Source organism: Chanos chanos, chromosome 14 (genome assembly GCF_902362185.1).
Source record: "Chanos chanos chromosome 14, fChaCha1.1, whole genome shotgun sequence".
NCBI classification, from domain to species: domain Eukaryota; kingdom Metazoa; phylum Chordata; class Actinopteri; order Gonorynchiformes; family Chanidae; genus Chanos; species Chanos chanos.
This window is the reverse complement of record NC_044508.1, coordinates 2,601,997-2,621,996: the sequence shown is the minus strand read 5'-3', so window position 1 is coordinate 2,621,996 and position 20,000 is coordinate 2,601,997. Positions and strand designations below refer to the sequence as shown.

Below are 20,000 nucleotides of genomic sequence, written 5' to 3'. Positions count from 1 at the left end.
GGCTCAGAGAACTACCTATTTGCTGCGGTCACACAAATAAAACCACTTTAATTACCATAAATTAGCGGACAAATAACAGCGTATAAAGACCTGAAGACGTGTGTCTGTCTAACACCGTCTAGCAGAACGCAAACTCTCATATGGCGACTGTGAGCACATGCAAATTCACAGGCGCGAGTTTCGGTAATAAAATAAATAAAATAAAATAAAACTGATAAATAAATGTTCGACACATAAAGAGGCTTCCAGCTTATTTAAATCAACATAAAGCTGCCACGCACACACACATGCGCACACGCACGCACACACGCACGCACGCGCACACACACACACGCACGCACGCACACACGCACGCACGCACGCACGTACACACACACACACACACGCACGCACACACACACGCACACGCACGCACGCGCACACACACCCCAAATGCTCTTACAAGCCCCATTACTTCAGCAACTACCACTGACATTTAGCATATGAAGAGTTCTGGATTTGTGTGTTGTAGGTTCTCAAGTGTGTCATTTCACACTTTGACTAAACATGTTGGAGTTGGAGGACCAGGCCCTGTGGAGGTGTGTGTGTGTGTGTGTGTTTCTGACTTCCCAGTCAGGGTTTGCATTGTGACACAGACTTGGGTCCTGTTTGTTTGACTGGGGTTGGAGAGTTTTCTCAGACTAGGGGTGTGGTGTGTGTTGTTATTTTGGACCAGGTGTTTTGGAAGTATGTGTGTGTGCACACACATTTATATTTCTTATCTGACGGTTTCTATGCACTCTCTCAGTCTGGAGGGCAGTGTGTGTGTGCATGTGTATGTGTGTGTGTGTGTGTGTGTATGTATGTCTCCTCTCTGGCTGGGAGCACCATGCGGTCTGTATGTATGGACAAGTCAGGACTTGTCTCTGGACATATCCAACATCTGCTCTCTCTCTCTGTCTCTCTCTCTGTCTGTCCTTCCCTCACTCCCTGTCCGTCTCTCTCTGTCTGACATATCAATCAGGACTGGCCAGCTGATCTTGTGAGCATGAGTCCACACACACACACACACACACACACACACACACACAGGGGCATGTCCAGACATGTGAGCAGACGCATTCGCAAACACAGTGAAAAATGAGCAAGCAAGAGCCATGAGGGAAGATAAGACACAAGCACACAGACATGGTGAACCCAGGTCAGACACACACACACACACACACACACACACAGAGTGAGGTCAGAGATGTTGACATCCAGGTCAGACACATACACACTCACACAGAGAATGAGGCCTAACTCAGAATGAACACACACACATGCATACATACACACAGAATGAGGCCAAACACAGAATAAACATACACTTACACATACAAACTCTCACACACACACACACACACACACACATGCACGCACACATGCACGCACACACAAAGAGTGAGGTCAAACACACAGTTACACGCATGATGAACACACGCATATGTAAACACACACACATACATACATACACACACACACACACACAGATAAGTAAGAAACGTTGACAGATACCAAAAGCTGTGAGTGTAAACATACACATGTACGTATGTGTGTTTTCAGCAGTGTGTGTATGTGAACATACCCCCTTTCAACAGCCTTAAACACTACCATATAACTATATTTCTCAGAACAACTGATACGCAGCTGAGCCCTTTATTGTGTAAATAATACCGTTCACTACACTGTCGGGCAGGGAGCTGCTTCTTTGTGTTCTCTGAATGATGTAGGTGAGATTGTGTTATGTAACCGTTTCGGCATCGCTAATACTTTTCCGTTGGAGCCTTCTGCCCTCTAGTGGACAAAAATAGGTAATGCCTCTCACCGGATAACGCGTCTAACTATACTACAAGCTTTAAAGCTGTCAGCGTGTATCGCTCACTCATTCTCCTCCCCTCATCCCTCACTCATTCTTCTCCCTCATCCCTCACTCACTCATTCTTCTCTCTCGTCCCTCACTCATTCTTCTCATCCCTCACTCATTCTCCTCCCTCATCCCTTAGTCATTCTTCTCCTCCATCCCTCACTCATTCTCCTCCCTCGTCCCTCATCCCTCACTCATTCTCCTCCCTCGTCCCTCATCCCTCGCTCATTCTTCTCATCCCTCGCTCATTCTCCTCCCTCATCCCTCGCTCATTCTCCTCCCTCATCCCTCACATCCTTCACTCATTCTCCTCCCTCATCCCTCACTCATTCTCCTCCCTCATCCCTCACTCATTCTTCTCCCTCATCCCTCACTCATTCTTCTCCCTCATCCCTCACTCATTCTTCTCCCTCATCCCTCACTCATTCTTCTCCCTCATCCCTCACTCATTCACCTGACCTTGTTTCTGTTTACAGTCATATTCTGCCTTTCTAAAGATCACTGGTGTTACATCAGCTGGAGTGGGTCTCTAACCAGGAAACCAAAGCATTTTCCCTACAAAAAATGTTTCTTTACAAAAACAACAAACCAAAAAAAATCCCTAAAGTAAACAAAAAACATACCTCTCCAGTGCTGGGATTTGTGCCAAACTTCTTAATCCATGGAACAATGCTCCTACAAAAAGAACAGAGAGAGAGAGAGAGAGAGAGAGAGAGAGAGAGAGAGAGAGAGAGGAGAGAGAGAGAGAGAGAGAGAGAGAGAAAGAGAGAGAGAGAGAGAGAGAGAGAGAGAGAGAGAGAGAGAGAGAGAGAGGGTGAGGCATCTGGGTGCTCTGGCAACTTCAAACTGAGACAAACAAATCAGCCCATATGGGTAACCCACACACACAGTCAGCCTGATTTCTGTGTCTGTGTGTGTGAGTGTATGTGTATGTGTGTATATGTATGTATGTATGTATGTATGTATGTGTGTGTGTGTGTGTGTGTGTGTGTGTGTGTGAGTGATTTTCAACTCCAGTTCTGGGGGCCCGATGTCCTGTATGTTTTTGCTTTAACTCAGGACTTGATCACCTGAACAGTTAATCATCAAGCCCTTCATTAGCTCAATGAACTGTGAAAATGAGGAGTTCAAACGAAAACGTGCAGGACAGTGGGCCCCAGGACTGGAGTTGAGAAACACTCCAGTTAGATGATGATGAGATACTTACATTAAATCAAACACAATGCCGTCTGGAGAGCACATTGGATATTCAAATGGCTGCAGAGACAAGCTGTAAATAACAAAGACACATTAAAGAAGAATTTCATTTATGAGATGCCTTTTTTTTTTGAAGTAGGATGTGAAATCGGGAGAGCAGAGGCTCTGTTTTTACAAATCTCTCATCACCTGCAGTGATCAAAGGGCAGTCGACGAAAATTAGCTTGAGGGATTTCTGCAGAGAGAAACAGAAAATATTTACAAAAGCCACATAAATTCACTTCTTTACCACTTATTCACGCTTTCTCTCTCCATCTCTCTCTCTTTCTCTCACACACACACACACAGTTAACTAACTTAAGTAAAATAACAATATAGTCAATGTACCAGGTGAGATCTGTTCATCAGTACTAAAAATAAGCGATGCATTGCATTCTCTTACTGTGAGATAAACATAAAAGTTCTGTACCTGTTTTCTTTCCTCCGTAGAAGTTTGTGTACTCAGTACAAGTGATGTACCTGCAGTCAAAATACAATTTTACACTACTGACACCGTCTCCAGGTAACTACGGCATAACTATTTAATCACATGAGTGACGCTCTGTAGAAATGTAAACAACAACAACTATACGAGCACATTAATGTAGATCTCTTCGAAAGAGGACAGATGCAAAATCAAACAGTGTAAAACAATACCGCGGCTTTAAAAAGCGGATAAGAAAAATAACAAGGTATGTCTTATCTGATTATACATAACTACAGTGCATTTACACTAACTACGCAATTATTTAAACTGTTAGTGAGCTTTGGAGTCAAAGCTGAGACAAGTTTTCGACAAAATAAAAAATATGTCTGTCATTTTGGTAAGTCAACAGCACTGAACAGTTAGTTAAATAGCTAGCTTCAAAGCTAATGTTGGGAAATAACTTCATGAACAAGACACTGAACACGAACTTACATTTTATCCTTTTGGTGCTGCCGCTTCCCCATTTTGACTGTGACGAATGTTAAGGCTGAGAAACGTTTAAAAGACAGAAAAATGTCGCGTTAAACGGTTAAAAAACCTCTCTGAGTTCGCCTACTTACTATGGTTCGTCGCAAGAATTTTAACGTCTTTCCGGTACCCCTACTTAATTCGTCCGATGTGCAACTCTCACGTAGCAATCGGTCCGGGGTCTTGAGCCGTGGGTGAAACAAGAGTAAATTTTAAATAAAAACGTGTCATAACTGTCATCTATTGTACAATAACATTTGTTTAAAGTGGAAAATATGACGTGCTTCATAATTTCAGCGGATCTCATCTGATAATAAATAAAATTAATGTTAAAACCCTACAAAAAAGCAATTGACTTATATTCTAACTTCCGTAGTTGTTGTAAAAACTGTTAGTTTTCCTGATATAATTGTTTCTACTCGCTCTAATCTTTAGATATTTGATTAATGAGAAAAATACGCTTTGTTGCGTGACACCACAATGACACGGGAAGAGTAATAAGGCAGATCTGTTAAGTAAAAACACCGGTTTTACTAAATGTTAACGGCAGGTGGCAGCTAAACATCAGGAAACTAGCGCCCTCCAAAACCTAACAGTTTCTTCCGGGAGCATCGTCAAAGCGGGCTTTTATAACGAGCTGCTCGTTGTTTCGGCTACCTAAGTGCAATAGATATAGTATTTATATTCCAATCGGTAATATTTGCTAATGCAAGCAATGAAAGCCGTAAAAGTGGTGATTATTTTGTCGTTTCTTCTGGCATGTCTTCTGTCCTCAGAAGCCGCTAGAAGCCGAAAAGACTCCGGCAGCCAGAACAGTTTGAGAAGGGCGGCCAACGGGTTTTATCAAACATTGAGCAACATTTTTGGAGAGGACAACATTAAAGCATTACACAAGGTTAGTAAAACATAGTATTTTAAATTTTTCGCCTTTTGCGATAACCCCGGTCTGCTAAATAAAACAGAGCAAACATCTCTGTCTTGGTTATCTTGCCGGGGGTCATATTTGCTGTTAGCTGGCTGGCTATGTTGTGTCATTTCATCGAATATATGAAAAGCAGCGGAAGAGCGCATGGTTGAAAATGAATGAGTGTGTCTAAGGGCTATTCGTTAGACCTGGTATGTTTTTATTGAATGATCTACTGTCTCAACAGACAAAAAGTGTTATCACAATTAAATACACGATGTCTCCAGTTGTAAAACTGACAGCTGGAGTATGGGTGTAGCAGTTGAAGCCGTGTGGAGGAGATGCCGTTTATTTTTACTTATAGGTTATAGGTACTCAAAGGTTAATTGATCAGAATCACGATCGGTCCTTGCGCAAATACATAACAGAATCCAAGTGCTTTTTATGAGAATAATAATCACCGTTGAGAAAATAAACACGGACGCTTTTCTTCTCGGTCATTTCCTTATCACACGATTTGTCGCCGAGTCTGAGAACATGTCCTCGTTGCTCAGCCGTGGTACCCATTTGTGTGTGTTTTTATTTATTTATTTATTTGCTTGTTTGTTTGTTTATTTGTTTTCCCCTTTGTCTCTAGTTCTTCTCCAAGACCACGGAACGGTTTGTGCATGGAGTGGACTCGTTTTTGGACACGATTTGGAAGGTCTGGACAGATCTCCTGGACGTTTTGGGAATCGACGGTAAGAGCCTATCAGTAGTCTTTACTTAGACTAGTGATGTGTACTCACAGAGAACTGCTGCTTTTTTTTGGAGCTTATCACCCATTTTTGTGGTTTGTGAGGAAGACCACTTTCTCTCTGTTATTTTTAGGGAGATAATGTATATCTGTTTTAACTATTTCCTTTCTGAAGAGATAGTAACTGGTATTTTGGTATTTCTTTCTTTCTCTCTCTCTCACCCTTCCACTCTCCCTCCCTCCTGCTTGCTCTCTCTCTCTCTTTCTCTCTCTCTCTCTTTCTCTCTCTCTCTCTCTGTCTCTGTCTCTCTGTCTCTGTCTCTCTCTCTCTCTCTCTCTCTCTCTGTCTCTCTCTCTCTTTCTCTCTCTCTCTCTGTCTCTGTCTCTCTCTCTCTCTTTCTGTGTCTCTCTCTGTCTCTCTCTCTCTCTTTCTGTCTCTCTCTCTGTCTCTGTCTCTCTCTCTCTGTCTCTCTCTCTCTCTCTCTCTCTCTCTCTCTGTAGCGTCTAATCTGACTCACTACTTCAGCCCAGCGTCGGTGTCCAGCTCTCCTGCTCGAGCTCTCCTCCTGGTGGCCGCTCTGCTGGTGGCCTACTGGTTCCTCTCTTTGTTCCTGGGGGGTTTCTTTTACCTGCTGCACGTGGTGTTTGGGCGTTTTTTCTGGCTGGCCCGCGTGGCTCTCTTCGCCCTCTCGTGTCTGTACATCCTGCAGAAGTTCGAGGGCGATCCGGAGCGGGCCATCCTGCCGCTGTGTTTCGTCATGGCAGTGTACTTCATGACCGGGCCGGTGGGGGCGTACTGGAGAAAAGGCGGGAGCCCCAGTACGCTGGAGGAGAAGATCGACCAGATCGACAACCAGATCCGACTCCTCAACATCCGCCTCAGCCGGGTTATCGACAGCCTGGAGAGATCCGGAGACCAGTAAAACCAGCACAGAGGGAGAGCAGTCAAGCCGTCCAGGGCTGGGGAGGAGGGGCAGTGGGGGGAGGGGGGGAGGAGGAGGGGGGGGGGTGACTGGGGAATGAGGGTGAACGCAGAGGGTGGGGGTAGAGTTAGGTTAAAACCAGGGTTTGAACAGGGACAAGGGGGACAAAGAGGTGTATTCAGAGACGCAGAAGTGTTTTTTTTTTTTTTTTAAAGTGTCCGTGGACTCCATTCCCTGTCCGACGTCACGCTGTTGTGTGCTGGTGCAGCTTGTATCATGATCAGATTTTTGGAAGTGTTATGTATGATCACTGTGTGGAGAACAATTCCACAATGCCATATTTCTGCTGGTTTTTTTATTTTTATCTGTAATCACAGGACACTGGGAACGAGACAGGATTTAAGGGGAATTTTTTTTGGTCCGAACAGGAATTTTAAGTAAAGCCAGTTGCAGGAGCTGTACATATTCAGGTAGCATCGGGCTTAAACAGTAGGTTAAAACAGTAAGCTATTTGAGACCACGTATGTTTGTTTAAAATCACTAAACTGGGTTACCTAAACCAGCACTGCTACAGTTCAGCAATATAGCTCTCATCTTCAATATCAGAGATCTCTTTTCTCTTTCTTCTTCTTTTTCTTTTCTTTTCTTTTCTTTTCCCCTAAATCAAGGGCCTGTTTGTGTGTGTTTTCTGGTGTGTGTGTGTGTGTGTGTGTGTGTGTCTACACATCAGAGAGAATGTAGGCTGCTACACTCCAGCACAGCGTGAAAAATAATTACAGAAACGTGCTGACACGCAGATCTCAGGGAGAGAGGAAAAAAAGAAAGAAAGAAAGAGAGAGAGACAGAAGAAGAGACCCCTGGATTGGCTCATATGCTCCACTAACTGTTCTACACTCACTCCTTACAGAGATAAAACGGCACATCTGTTCCGGGCCGTGTTCTGTAGAGCTAGGCATTTCTCTCTCATCAGGCAGCGTGAACAAGGTTAGCAGTCCACAGCTAGCCGTCAGCAGACGGCACAGTCTGTCTCAAGAGCTCTTTTGTGATTTCTTTATAATTAGTCTTAGCCCAGTTAGCTTAGCTCTGTCTATCTACATTACTGTGTCTCTAGCTCTGTTTTAAGATTTTTTTTGTTGTTGTTGTGTTTTTTTTGTTGTTGTTTTTGTTTTGTTTTCTTTTTTTGCATGGCCCTTTGATAAAAGGAAACATGATTGCTTGCTCTGCCCGACCCCCCCCCCCCCCCCCCCCCCCGTTCATACTTCACTCCGGCCTCTGGAGTGAAGCCTGTTTTGGTTTCACACTCAGACTGATAGTTGATCATGTTTTAAAGTTCAGATGAAGTGGAAGATGTGTGCGTTTAGTGGTATTAGACTGAGTACCCCTGTGACGTTGTGAGGTTTACGTTGTGGTCATGTACTGTAAGAATGTTTTATTGAGAATACTTCATATTAATTAACTGAATGATTATGTATTAACTTAGTGAATGAAACACTCCTGTTTTTCCTCATCTCTGCCCCCCCCCCCCACCGCGTTCTCACGTTTGGTCGAGTCGATTCTCAGAAACACAGAGCTGAATGCCTAGAAAACACTTTGCGATGACATAATTTATTCTCTGTTACAATCTTAAACTACTCCGACTCCAGCCAATCAGTTCCAGTCTTGCTCTGCGTGCCACAGCTGTCCTGCCTGCTGATTGGCTCTCATGACTGTCTTGATATCTTGAAGACAGGATATCTGATGTTGATGGCTGTCTTTATGTCACCTCATGCTCGATACAAGCCAGCAAAGTGCTGCAAACTGTCAACTGTCAAACAGCATTTAATGTGTTTCCTGTGTGATTTGAGCAAAAACTGTTATTTTTCCATTTCATTTTCCAAGTGAGAATTCATATTCCCTTAAGTGAATACATTTTATAATCACTTTACAGTGACCAAATTTTCTATAGATTTTGCATTGTAAACCAACCCATGGACTTGCACAAAGTATTTAATATTTGTAATGAAGTAGTTTAGGCCAAATTAAATATATCTGAAGAATGCAATGTTTATTTCCATGTTGTTGTGTAGCAGGCTTATTAGGCTTATAGGTAAAGCTTATATTGCACTGATTTGCATTGATCAAACCACACAGTGTATCTGATGAATAAGATGGAAGTGTGTCACAATACTACAACTTCATCTTCGTATACAAACGTCTTGTATATGCATCTTGATTCATGGGTTCTCGTGTGTGGCATCTTACTTACTTTACTTACTTTACTCTATTAAACCTTTCTAGAAGCATCCATGCCTGCAACAACGACAACAAAAAAAAGGATATCTCTCGATGAAAAAGTAGAGCACTTGGTTTTCGCAGCAACCCATCATGCTGTTGTTATGGTCGCACTGTGCGTGTGTCGTAATCGAAAAAAACGTTCCCCTTCAAGGCGAGTTTGATAAAGCCAGGCCAGTGGGGCAGCCACTGCTGTCTCCCATGTGCGTGTGTTAGTTTTAACTGTATGCGTGACTTTGAAACAGGTCAACACAATTCATCCCACAGAATTAAGAATTCATTTTCACTGTGGGTTTTTTTTATATATATATATCCATGAGATTTTTATGTTTTCTTTTTAAAACATATCTGAGTTGTTTTTAAACTGATAGAAATGAAATCCTGTCTGAAATCTGCCAATGAATTGTAGTTGTGCCAAATCATGTTTATGTCCAGTTTTTGTTTTTGTTTTTTTTTTAAAGTTGTCGCCTGTCATGGGAACACTGGAGCTACGTGACGACACTGGAAAGTCGTGACATTTCAGTGGAGGTTTTTGTTGTTTGTTTTTTTTTTCCCTATTTTTTGGTCCCTTTTTTCAAAATTAAATCTTATTTTATTTTATTCCACCATGTATGACCACCCAGAGTTCTGTCCTGTCAGTTTGACACTGGTTTTCTGAAACTGTATTCGTTGTTAATTATCATTTACTGTATAGGTCATCATGTGATGGAATAATTCTTTTTCTAATTGTTTTGAAATTGTTAAACCAGAATTCCAAGATTCATTCAATAAACAAACAACTGTATCCTTGTGTGGTGATGAGTTCTCAGTTTGCTAATGAAAGAAACTGTGAAAATAAATAAATAAATACATAATAATAATAATAATAATAATAATAATAATATTGGGGTAGAGATTTGAACAAAGGAAGTTCAAACCACACAATAAATAAAAAGAGACGACCCCTCATCAGTTGTGGCAGCTCAATGACATTTCCTCCTAAGAGCAGTTGATTTATAATGAGCATTTTTTTGGATTCATTTTTTACTTTAGGGTTTTTTTTTAGAACCCGGAGGAGCAGAGTCCTGGCCTTTTGAAGAGGGTTTTTATTCAAATGAATTCATTACGTGAGTTTCGCTGTCTTTACACAGATTCTCGTATCAGAAGAGAGCTTGTTTTGAGAAAATCACTCTGCTGTCATTGCTCTGAAGGACCAGTTTGAGACTGGGTATGCTGGTGAAGCATCAGCGACAGCTCCAGTGTGTCAGCGTCAGAGCAGGCTCAGGTCTGCGGTGATGAGGTGGGCTAGCTTATGTAAGTGTCTCTGTGGCGTTTGACGTGGCTGTTGTCCCCGATGTCCCGTTTAAGCAACTCTGACAGAATCAGACAGTCATCTCACCTGGCAACACCGACAGCAAACTGCCAAAAAAACCAAACAAACAAACAAAAAAATCACCAGAATAAATCAGGATACAGATTAAACAAACTAAACAGCTGCTTCCACACAGGTGTATGTGTGTGTGTGTGTGTGTGTGTTCACGAATTAATAAAGTTCTTGTTGCGTTGCACTAAGGGTTAAGTGTAAAAATTCTGGGTGGGTCCACTCATCTATTACTGTCTCGTATCCAGCGCAGCCAGTGGAGGAGATGCCAGTGATTTGGAAAGGGGTGTGTGTGTGTGAGGAGATGCCAGTGATTTGGAAAGGGGTGTGTGTGTGTGACTGTGAGGTCGTTTCTGACAGGAGTTGTTGTAATGTCAATTGCTCAACGTGGTGTTGTGTCGTGTGGAACAGTGTGTCTCCTCTGGTGATGTTGGCATTGTGAGTCTGGGGTCAAACGTTCATTGGTCTGAGATATAAGTCACAAGAAGGAAGAACTCAATTGGCTGCCTGCACCTGTCAATCTGAAGTGCCAGTGGAGAGGTTAGTCAAGAACAGAACCATTCAGAACTTGAGACAGAGGGATTCTGTGGTCATAGAGTGGTGCATAAATCCCTCATTATGCCTGAGAAAAAAAAAAAGAGACATGTTTGTGAATGAAGCACTGCACTGCTGGCTGTAATTGGCCACCAAGCTTTGCTGTGATTGGTTCACTCCAATCTGGTGGGTCTTTACCTGTGTGATTGTGGCCCCTTCAACAGGGCACAGGAGGTCACCGAGTGTTCTGCTGTGGACCTCTATGCTACATAAACCGGTGCACTGTTATCTGATTTTTCCGGCCAACTTTGCCTTAAATACATGTATATAGATCTAATCTGGAATGACTGTGACAGAGATGGTTTTCATAAACTCAGGGAGGCATCTCGGACACTTTATCAGACAGTTGTCCAAAAGGGGTTATCTTTGAACTGTCACAATATTCCCAACACATCCTGGCCTCTCGTGCCCCGTTGCCTTAAAGTAATCCACAGACGAACAAACAAAAAGCAATGAGGACAGTCTCTCACAGTCGTCTAAACCTTGAAAACCGTTGTGAAACTGATTGTTTGAATAGACAGCTTATTGCTCTTGTAGCTCTGACAGCAATGGAGAAGTGAGAGCTGTTCAGCAACATGACTTCAACGCTGGACCACAGTCCAATGTTCCACCGCTGCACGAAATTCAGCCAGCTGTCCACACATGTGATAAGACCACAGATGGAGACTTTGGTCAGCATTAGAAGGAGAAATAAGGCTTTGGTAAAAGGAAGGTAACATCGTCTTTCTCTGATACAGTGACGTGATTGTCACGCACTTTACTGTGATGCAAAAGAAACAAGGAGTAAACAGAACGGGATGCAAACACTCGACCACTTTCACAAACTCTTCAGAGAGTCTTTATACGCCGCAGCATCTCACAGGAAAATTCCATGTTCTCCCGGTTTTGATCTTAGCATCCCTAAAAAAAAAAATTATTTGTGAATGTCAAACCTACACAAGCTATCAGGTTACTAATTACTCCCTTATGTGAGATTGCCCATCCCATATGTTGCAATATATCCTCGTTTAAAAAAGCCCCCCTTTTCAGTTGTCTGATTACATAAGCGTGAAACTGAAGCGTCCAGGCTGCAAGTTTCTGTGACATGTAAATGCACAAATGTCATTGCTCTGTACACAGAAATTCATCTTCTCAAAATATATTGTCGGTCGTAATCGATAAATTTGTTATATAATGATTCAAATAGTAGCAGGCAATTCTCATTAGTTTCAGCAGAAGGTTCCTGCGCACCTTCATCATTACATGGGCCGTTTTAGAAATTGGGAACATTTGATTGGGCACACCTCTAACGTGCGCCCGAATTCCTGAACGCTGATTGGTCAGACGCGTTCTAGACAGCTTGGGCGTACCAATAAGCACGTGTTGTGTTTCGACAATTCGTCCGTCAGTCCACGCCGTTCCGTAGAACACCTACTTGTCGGCTGATGTGGGACCAGCCATAAATCAGCCAATGAGATTAAAGGCACGTCGTGGTGCGCTGCCAAATGATATCACACCGCTGCATGGCAGCATGGGGAGGGACAGCGAACCTCTCTGGTTGGGGTCAATCGCGGGCATCCCTAAATCTGGCTCTTTCAAATATATTTCCCAATAAACATAACAGACGTCTCAGCTACAAGATAAATGCGTACCCAAATCCGTCCGCCGATTCAGTAAAAGTAAATTTACAAATTTGCGATTTTTCTCAAGGCCTTTTTGATGCACCGAATATAAGTCAGAATATTGTATTTATGCTATTTAGGAATATTCTCTAGTAGTCGCCAGGAATGACGCTAGATAATACAGCTATATTCAGTGACTTAAATGTAAAATCAACCAATTTAGTTGTAAGTAACAAAAGGGGAGAGAAGAAGAGAATATTTACCTGTAACATTTTAGTAAGTACTTCATTAGTAATTGTTAGAAGATACCGGGACTATGTTGCATGGCGGAACGATAAAATAGAATCTTGGTAGGAGTTGGTACGGCAACTGGGTGGGCGGTGACGTCTGTTTGCCTAGTGGTTGACTATAAGGATGCGAGGAAGTATTGTCACAGTGTGTCACTGTGTGTGAGCCACAGGCCGTGATCTTGGAACTGCGTGTCTCCCTTTGTCCTTTTAGTGTGTGTGAGTGTGTGACCAGTTACTTAAGACACCCGGTGTGTGATTTTGTATTATAGATCCATAATGTCTAAAGACGCAGAAAAAACGAGTGAGGAGATTATGGAGTCCAAAGTGTTATGGTACCCGGACTCTAAAAAGAACACACACATGGACCGGTTCAGGAATCAGATTAACCGAGACTACGGTCTTAATCTGGGTAAGTAAAACCACCCTGTCCTAGAAAGATGCAGCTTTGGCTAGCTCGCGTTTGATAATTCATGCAGTAGCATTAGCTCACGCTAATGGATTCTCCGTTAACTTGTCGCGTGTGTAAACGTGGAACTTCTCACGCCCGGATAACATGGAAAAACCACCGGATTTGTAACTGCTATGTAAATAATCGATCCGGATCCTGCATAGAATATTGCCTTAGTTTCATCTCAGTGTGACGAGTATTGTTGCCGACGGAACCATTCAGGAATATGTTTTGACATGTGTACGCTAGTAGCTCGTTGATTTGGAAGAACCGGTTCATAGGAAATCGATGGCTACAAAAACATAGATTTTCTCAGACCGCAGTTTGGATGCACAACCCCATGCCAATTGCACCCCCCTGTAAGAAGTTGTATTGTTCGCTAAGTGTGGAGAAATAAACATGGTCTCTTTCTGACATCGCAGTTAATGCCAGTGTGTGGTTAGTCTGTGTTTCAGTGTTTGCGTGATACACATTTTATAATCAGACTACAATGACTTTGAGTTGTAAACAGACAGAACATATTTTCAAAACACTTCATTCAGAACATATTTTCAAAACATCATTCGTTAAGATGCAGTTCCGCGTGACTTCACTTTTCATCCTTTTCAAACGGTCATATAATTACTAATGTTTATTTTTAGCGTTTGTCTCATTATATTATATTACTAAATTTTATGTAGCATTTTATCTGACTGTATTAGTTTAATGCGTCTCTGTGATGATTTCAGCCAACTATGACGACCTGTACCAGTGGTCTATTGAAAATTATCCGGAGTTTTGGGCTGAGGTTTGGCGCTTCTGTGGAATTGTGAGCTCGCGAATGTACGAAGAGGTGAGTGACTGTTTTTATTCGGTCGCTTCGATTTTTGATAAATCAGTTTACATCCAATACATAAGTATAGGCGCTTTCTGTGCTGCAGAAGGGTCCTCAAGTAATGGTTTGTTAAATCAAAATCACAGTTTGTTTCTCAATATCTCTGGCTGCAGTCTCAGATAAGAACTGCCTCTAATCCAAGGGATTCAGTTCAGAGGTCTCTCTTTGACAAATAAATACGATGGAATTCACAAGAGGGTATTCCACAAAGCAGGATTTCTTTGTTTTAGTCTGAGGAGGAATTTGAGACAAAAGTCAAACTTGTCCAATGGGAGAAAAGCTCTGTCACATTCCTATTAGAACGTCTTGACATTTGACTCTAGGACTAGTTGTAATCCCCAAGACACTGGTCCTTCAGATCTGGACTGAGTTTAATGAGTGTTTGGTGATATCAGTAACTGGGTGTGGATGTTTTTTGTTTTTTTTTTCTTCTGTGAATTGTAAGCCAAAGTCCGCTCTGTTACTTCTCAGAAGGAAATGAAATGGACATCAATAAAGGCTAATCATTTTGTCGCTGATTAAGGAAACAGAGGACAACCTCAGCAAGCGACACTAATTTACTGGAGCTTAACACTTTTTAATTAACAACCCTCTGCTTCGGTTCAAACTTGCATCAACACATCTGACTCCTACAGATCAGGTCCGGATGTTTCCCTGAATGTCAGATTCAGGTTTATTACATCAGCACCGCCAGGGCCACCGCCCCCCCCCCCCCCCCCCCCCCCCCCCGGGGGCAGGGCTGTCGACCCAGCTTTGCTCAAATTTGAATTTACGTGCATTTGTCTTAAACAGTGTGTATGTTTGTGTGCGTGTGTATTGGATGTAACAGTTTAGCGACATTCTGTTGCTTGCAAACGTTTCTTTGGCCGAAGGTTGCGCAGTTATCAGTCTCTATGTGAGATGTCGCACTGCTAGAGTTCAAGTTGTTTTTTGTTTTCCTCTGTGGGAATGTCTACAGTGAACTGACATATTTGGGACTCAAACTCAGAAACCATTTTTTGTTTGTTTTTATTACGTCACTTCTCTCGCCCTCTCTCTGGTAGTCCATCCATCTGTCCGTCCAGGCACGGGCCTCTTTTTGGAGTTAATTTGTGTGTGTGTGTGTGTGTGTGTGTGTGCGTTTTTCCTGTGCAGGTGATTGACGTATCCAAAAGGATATCAGACATTCCCGAATGGTTTAAAGGAAGCCGGCTGAACTACGCTGAGAATCTCCTCAAACACAAAGAACAGGACAAAGTCGCTCTTTACGCTGCACGTAAGTGCCAAATCCACCAATCACAGTCAGCCAAAACACTTCACTCCCTCCCCCATTGCCTCTTTAAAGCTTAGATTCACCCCAGCCGTGATCCCATCTTCAGAACACGCCTCAGCGTCTACAGTGAGTCACCTTTAGCCGACCGCTGTCCGGCCTCAGATGAGTCCTTTGGCTCATCCAGAGCGACCAATCAAACTCCAGATGCATCTCCGCCAGAAAACGTGAATGTGATTGCGCTGTAGCATCACAGTTTGACTCGTACTGGTCTGAGCTTGCTACTCGTTTCGCAGAGCAAAAGATACCATCAAATCCAACCGTCGCCTGCTGCGGTGTGCAAACCCTCGTCGTGCCAGACTACAGTCCTAAAACTTTCCCCATTCATTTTCAACGGAAAAAATAGACAATTAAAATAAAAGCAATTAAATCCCCCCCCCCCCCCCCCCCCCCCCCCCCAAAAGTGATTTAAAAACAGCAATTAAAAAAAAACCCCCAAAAAACCCCCGAGTGGTCCGATCAGTTGGCTGTAGACAAGTAGATTGCACAGCCTTAGCACGGACCTGTTACCGCTGCAGTGGAATCAATATCATGAAACCTGTGGGAATAGAGACGGGCACCAAAATATGAGCAAAAAGACCACTGAATCCAACTATGTGCAATACCTGCTCCTACCACTTGAAATAGAAGAAGAATATGTGTTTCCTAACGCTATCACATAATGAGTATACCGCAAGTCAGTGTTTTATCAGTGATGCGGTGGGACGTATCGTCTCTCTGCAGATACTGGTGCTGTTCTCCTCACTCACTGTGTCACTGTCTGTGATAACTGTAGCAAAGTCCAGGCGTGGCACCGTCACCCAACCCAAATCTCTGCGCCAATCCGTTACCCTGCAGGTTTAAGGACACAGGCTATGCCCAGTGACAGACTACATGTCACTGTTAGTGGAACAGTATCCATTAAAAAAAGACTCTTTTTTTTTTTAAATCCTGGACTAGCCCAACTCTAAGTGTGCATTTTGGTTTGAGACTTTTTTTTCATTTTGATGCAACATTTTCCTGTTAATCGTATGTGAGAGTAAGGCTGTAAACACAGCCAATCATTCTGAGTTTTTTGCTTTACTTCAGTCCCCCCTCACCCCCCCCCCCCTCCACTTTTAACCGTAGTGTGTTTACTGAGTGAAATCAGTGTTGGATTCTCTCTGTAATTTTACGTGGGAATGAAAACACAACACGCTCTGCTACATTTTACCTCATAGCTATGCTCAAGACATAGCCTCCGGGTGTGTTATGTCTTTTTTTTTTTGGATTGCGCTCAGAACGTGACGCATATGAGACTGTGTTAGTTCTGACATTCACTGGAGCCCTCCTGGTGCCCTGGACGACTCTAAAATGGCTTTAACATTCCAAGGCTCGTCCCTCACGCACACAAATCCAATTATCTAAAAGCATTTGGCCGCAGTAACCATCGCATTGCATCGCAGATGCAAATCAGCGGTCAGCAAAACCCTGTAGATCATCACTCTGAAAGCTTACGTCATGTACACGTTGCTCGGATACGAAAGCGTAGCGCTGCTATTTATTTATTTATTTATTTATTTTTCTTCTCCTCCCCCATAAAGATAGGATCTGTCATTGGCGATGTCTTAGGTTAAACATTGCGGTAAATGAATTTACTGGGCCGTAATTCGGTTTGTTTGCGGTGGATGTTTGTTTATTTATTTTTCTTTTTTTAGAAGCCAGGTTCGAGCTCTGGGTTTTCTCATATCGTAATGGATGTATGTCTTATTTCAGGAGGGGGGGGGGGGGGGGGGGGGGGGCTGGCTAAGTGGTTGAGCGGTGAGGGGGGAGAAAAAAAAAAGACCTGAGATCTTTCTCCTCCGGCAGAGCAGGTCTGTGGAGTTTGATTAGGAGAGAGCCATCGGTCACAGGCCTGTGGCGTCAGCAGAGTGTTTTACTGAGTGAGACAGGGACGCAGGAGGATGCTGGGAAAACTGCGTAACTGCACAAACAGCCAAAGACAGTTTCATTCAACCTGATAGAAGCTTCGCCTTCAATGTTATAATGTTATTTTTTTAATGGCTACACATGTATACCCATAGAACATATATTTGACTGTGGAATTTCAAACTGGGTCTTGATGGTTTTGTCAGTATTACCAGGGGAAGAGATGTTTGTCTCTATTCTTTTGTCTACTCTCTCTTACTATACCTCTGTCTTTCCTAACAATGTGTAAATAATGAGGATTTTTATAATTCCATCAATATGACAGCGGAATGTCCCTTGTCTCTGTCTCACTCTCTCTATTTTCTCTTTCTTCTGTCTTATCTTTTTCTCTCTGTCTCTCTCTCTGGCACTCTTTCTTCTCTCACACTCTCTCTCTCTCTCTCTCTCTCTCTCTCCCCCCCCCCCCCCCCCAGGGGAAGCGAATGAGGAGATTGTGAAGGTGACGTTCGGGGAACTGAGGCGGGAGGTGGCGCTCTTCGCCGCGGCGATGAGGAAGATGGGCATCAAGCCTGGAGACAGGGTCGTAGGTGAGTCTCCCGTCGTCTGCCCGATTTAATAAAAACAACCGCCAGCTGTCCGTCAAACTGACACCAGGTCAAAGGTCAAGCTTGCTGCAGGCGGTTGACTAGCTGTGAGGTATTTTGTCTAAAATGACTGGATGAACAATGACACAAAGCTTCCTGTTTAGAAGAAAAAAATGTAAGAAATGTTTTTTTTTTCTTCTTGTGAGATTGTGACGTCAGTGTTTGGTGGTAACATTTGAGTGTCACTAGGAAAAGACATACTGGGGGAAGCCCATGCTGAGGTGTCATATTCCAGTTAAACCAGAATACTCAAGTGTTCTTAGTATCACTGTGACGTTTTCAGTATTGTGTCAGTCATAGCATTACGTACTGATTTAATGGTTTTCAGCAGTCTTCAGTAGAGTAGCATTTCCTGTGTTCTGAGTATTACTATAACACTTTGTTTGCCCTTGTCTGATTGGCTGACACATCCCACTCCCTGTTTTTGGCGCTTTAGCAGTTTTATTCACACAGACCTTGTTTGGGTCTTTACGCTTTGTGTCTTTAACACTTTCAAAAAGATGACACCTACTGATCCCTCTCTCTCTCTCTTTCTCTCTCTGTCTCTGTCTCTCTCTCTCTCTCTCTCTCTCTCTCTCTGTCTGTCCCTCTTTCTGTGTCTGTCTCTGTTTCTGTCTGTCTGTCTGTCTGTCTCTCTCTCTCTCTCTCTCTCTGTCTGTCCCTCTCTCTGTGTTTCTGTCTCTCTCTCTCTCTCTCTCTCTCTCTCTCTCTGTCTGTCCCTCTCTCTGTGTCTCTGTCTCTGTCTCTGTCTGTATATCTGTCTCTCTCTCTCTGTCTCTGTCCCTCTCTCTGTGTTTCTGTCTGTCTCTCTCTCTCTCTCTCTCTCTCTCTCTCTCTCTCTCTCTGGGAGCGATGCCATGGTTTTCCTGTGCTGTATACACAGTGCTCTCTGTATAATGCTTAATGTATAATGAGGCTTTTCAGTCCTGTGGCTGTAGCTAATGCACATACACAGTACAAACACACACACACACACACACACTCCATCATGTACTCATCAGGGACCAGACCAGATCTGAGTCCAAACATCCCCCATCTTGTGTTTACCTCTGTCTCATGCTATATTCCAACCTTTTGCCTTTACTCAGGCTCACATGTGGGGAGGAGGGTCAAAGGTAGTGCCCCTAAAAGTGAAATTATGCCTTCATTATAAACCAGACGCATGATCTGCGTGAAAACCACTGAATGCAGTTTAACATTTAACGCCCTCATAACATGTTAAATATTGAAGTACATATATCTATGTTATTCCGGTGCACTCTCATATCATACCTGATAATTACTTAAATCTTAGTTAGCCGAACATTTGAAAAAGGATATTTAGATGAGATGAGATGTTTTATATCTGTATGTATCTATATCTGTGGAATTAATGTATGTAACAGGTGTTACAGTGAGTGTGTTACAGTGGTGTAGGGAGGACTGATTGTGTTGCAGTGTGTTACAGTGGTGTAGGGAGGACTGAGTGTGTTATAGTGTGTTACAGTGTGTTACAGTGTGTTATAGTGGTGTAGGGAGGACTGAGTGTGTTACAGTGTGTTACAGTGTGTTACAGTGTGTTATAGTGGTGTAGGGAGGACTGAGTGTGTTACAGTGTGTTACAGTGTGTTACAGTGTGTTATAGTGGTGTAGGGAGGACTGAGTGTGTTACAGTGTGTTACAGTGTGTTACAGTGGTGTAGGGAGGACTGAGTGTGTTACAGTGTGTTGCAGTGTGTTGCAGTGTGTTGCAGTGTGTTGCAGTGTGTTGCAGTGTGTTGCAGTGTGTTATAGTGGTGTAGGGAGGACTGAGTGTGTTACAGTGTGTTATAGTGGTGTAGGGAGGACTGAGTGTGTTACAGTGTGTTACAGTGTGTTACAGTGTGTTACAGTGTGTTACAGTGGTGTAGGGAGGACTGAGTGTGTTACAGTGTGTTACAGTGTGTTACAGTGTGTTACAGTGTGTTATAGTGGTGTAGGGATGGCTGAATGTGTTAGTGTGTTACAGTGTGTTACAGTGGTGTAGGGAGGACTGAGTGTGTTGCAGTGTGTTGCAGTGTGTTGCAGTGTGTTACAGTGTGTTGCAGTGGTGTAGGGACGACTGA

At 43.1% G+C, this 20,000-nt stretch overlaps 3 protein-coding genes across 4 annotated transcripts in view; 2 read left to right on the top strand and 1 right to left on the bottom strand.

Moving 5' to 3' along the window:
• ppil2 (peptidylprolyl isomerase (cyclophilin)-like 2) overlaps nt 1–4,171 on the bottom strand; it is a 27,123-nt gene extending 22,952 nt beyond the window's left edge. Inside the window, exons 1-5 of the mRNA XM_030791348.1 lie at nt 4,041–4,171; nt 3,552–3,601; nt 3,272–3,317; nt 3,093–3,155; nt 2,509–2,560 (exon numbers count right to left, since the gene is read on the bottom strand). Of these exons, the coding sequence (XP_030647208.1) occupies nt 2,509–2,560; nt 3,093–3,155; nt 3,272–3,317; nt 3,552–3,601; nt 4,041–4,072 (243 nt within the window). The 5' untranslated portion in view covers nt 4,073–4,171. The remainder of the gene's footprint in view (nt 1–2,508; nt 2,561–3,092; nt 3,156–3,271; nt 3,318–3,551; nt 3,602–4,040) is intronic.
• A 620-nt stretch (nt 4,172–4,791) lies between these two features.
• Nucleotides 4,792–6,648, top strand: bri3bp (bri3 binding protein). Its single transcript, XM_030792011.1, has 3 exons — nt 4,792–4,971; nt 5,618–5,720; nt 6,218–6,648. The coding sequence occupies exons 1-3, from the start codon at nt 4,792–4,794 to the stop codon at nt 6,637–6,639; spliced, it is 705 nt and encodes a 234-aa protein (XP_030647871.1). The 3' UTR covers nt 6,640–6,648.
• Nucleotides 6,649–12,917: 6,269 nt separating this feature from the next.
• The window catches only part of aacs (acetoacetyl-CoA synthetase), a 38,300-nt gene continuing 31,217 nt past the window's right edge, over nt 12,918–20,000 (top strand). For both annotated transcript variants that reach the window (XM_030791751.1, XM_030791750.1), the window contains exons 1-4: nt 12,918–13,164; nt 13,932–14,035; nt 15,212–15,332; nt 17,747–17,860. In XM_030791751.1, coding sequence (XP_030647611.1) covers nt 13,032–13,164; nt 13,932–14,035; nt 15,212–15,332; nt 17,747–17,860 — 472 coding nt within the window. In that variant the 5' untranslated portion in view covers nt 12,918–13,031. The remainder of the gene's footprint in view (nt 13,165–13,931; nt 14,036–15,211; nt 15,333–17,746; nt 17,861–20,000) is intronic.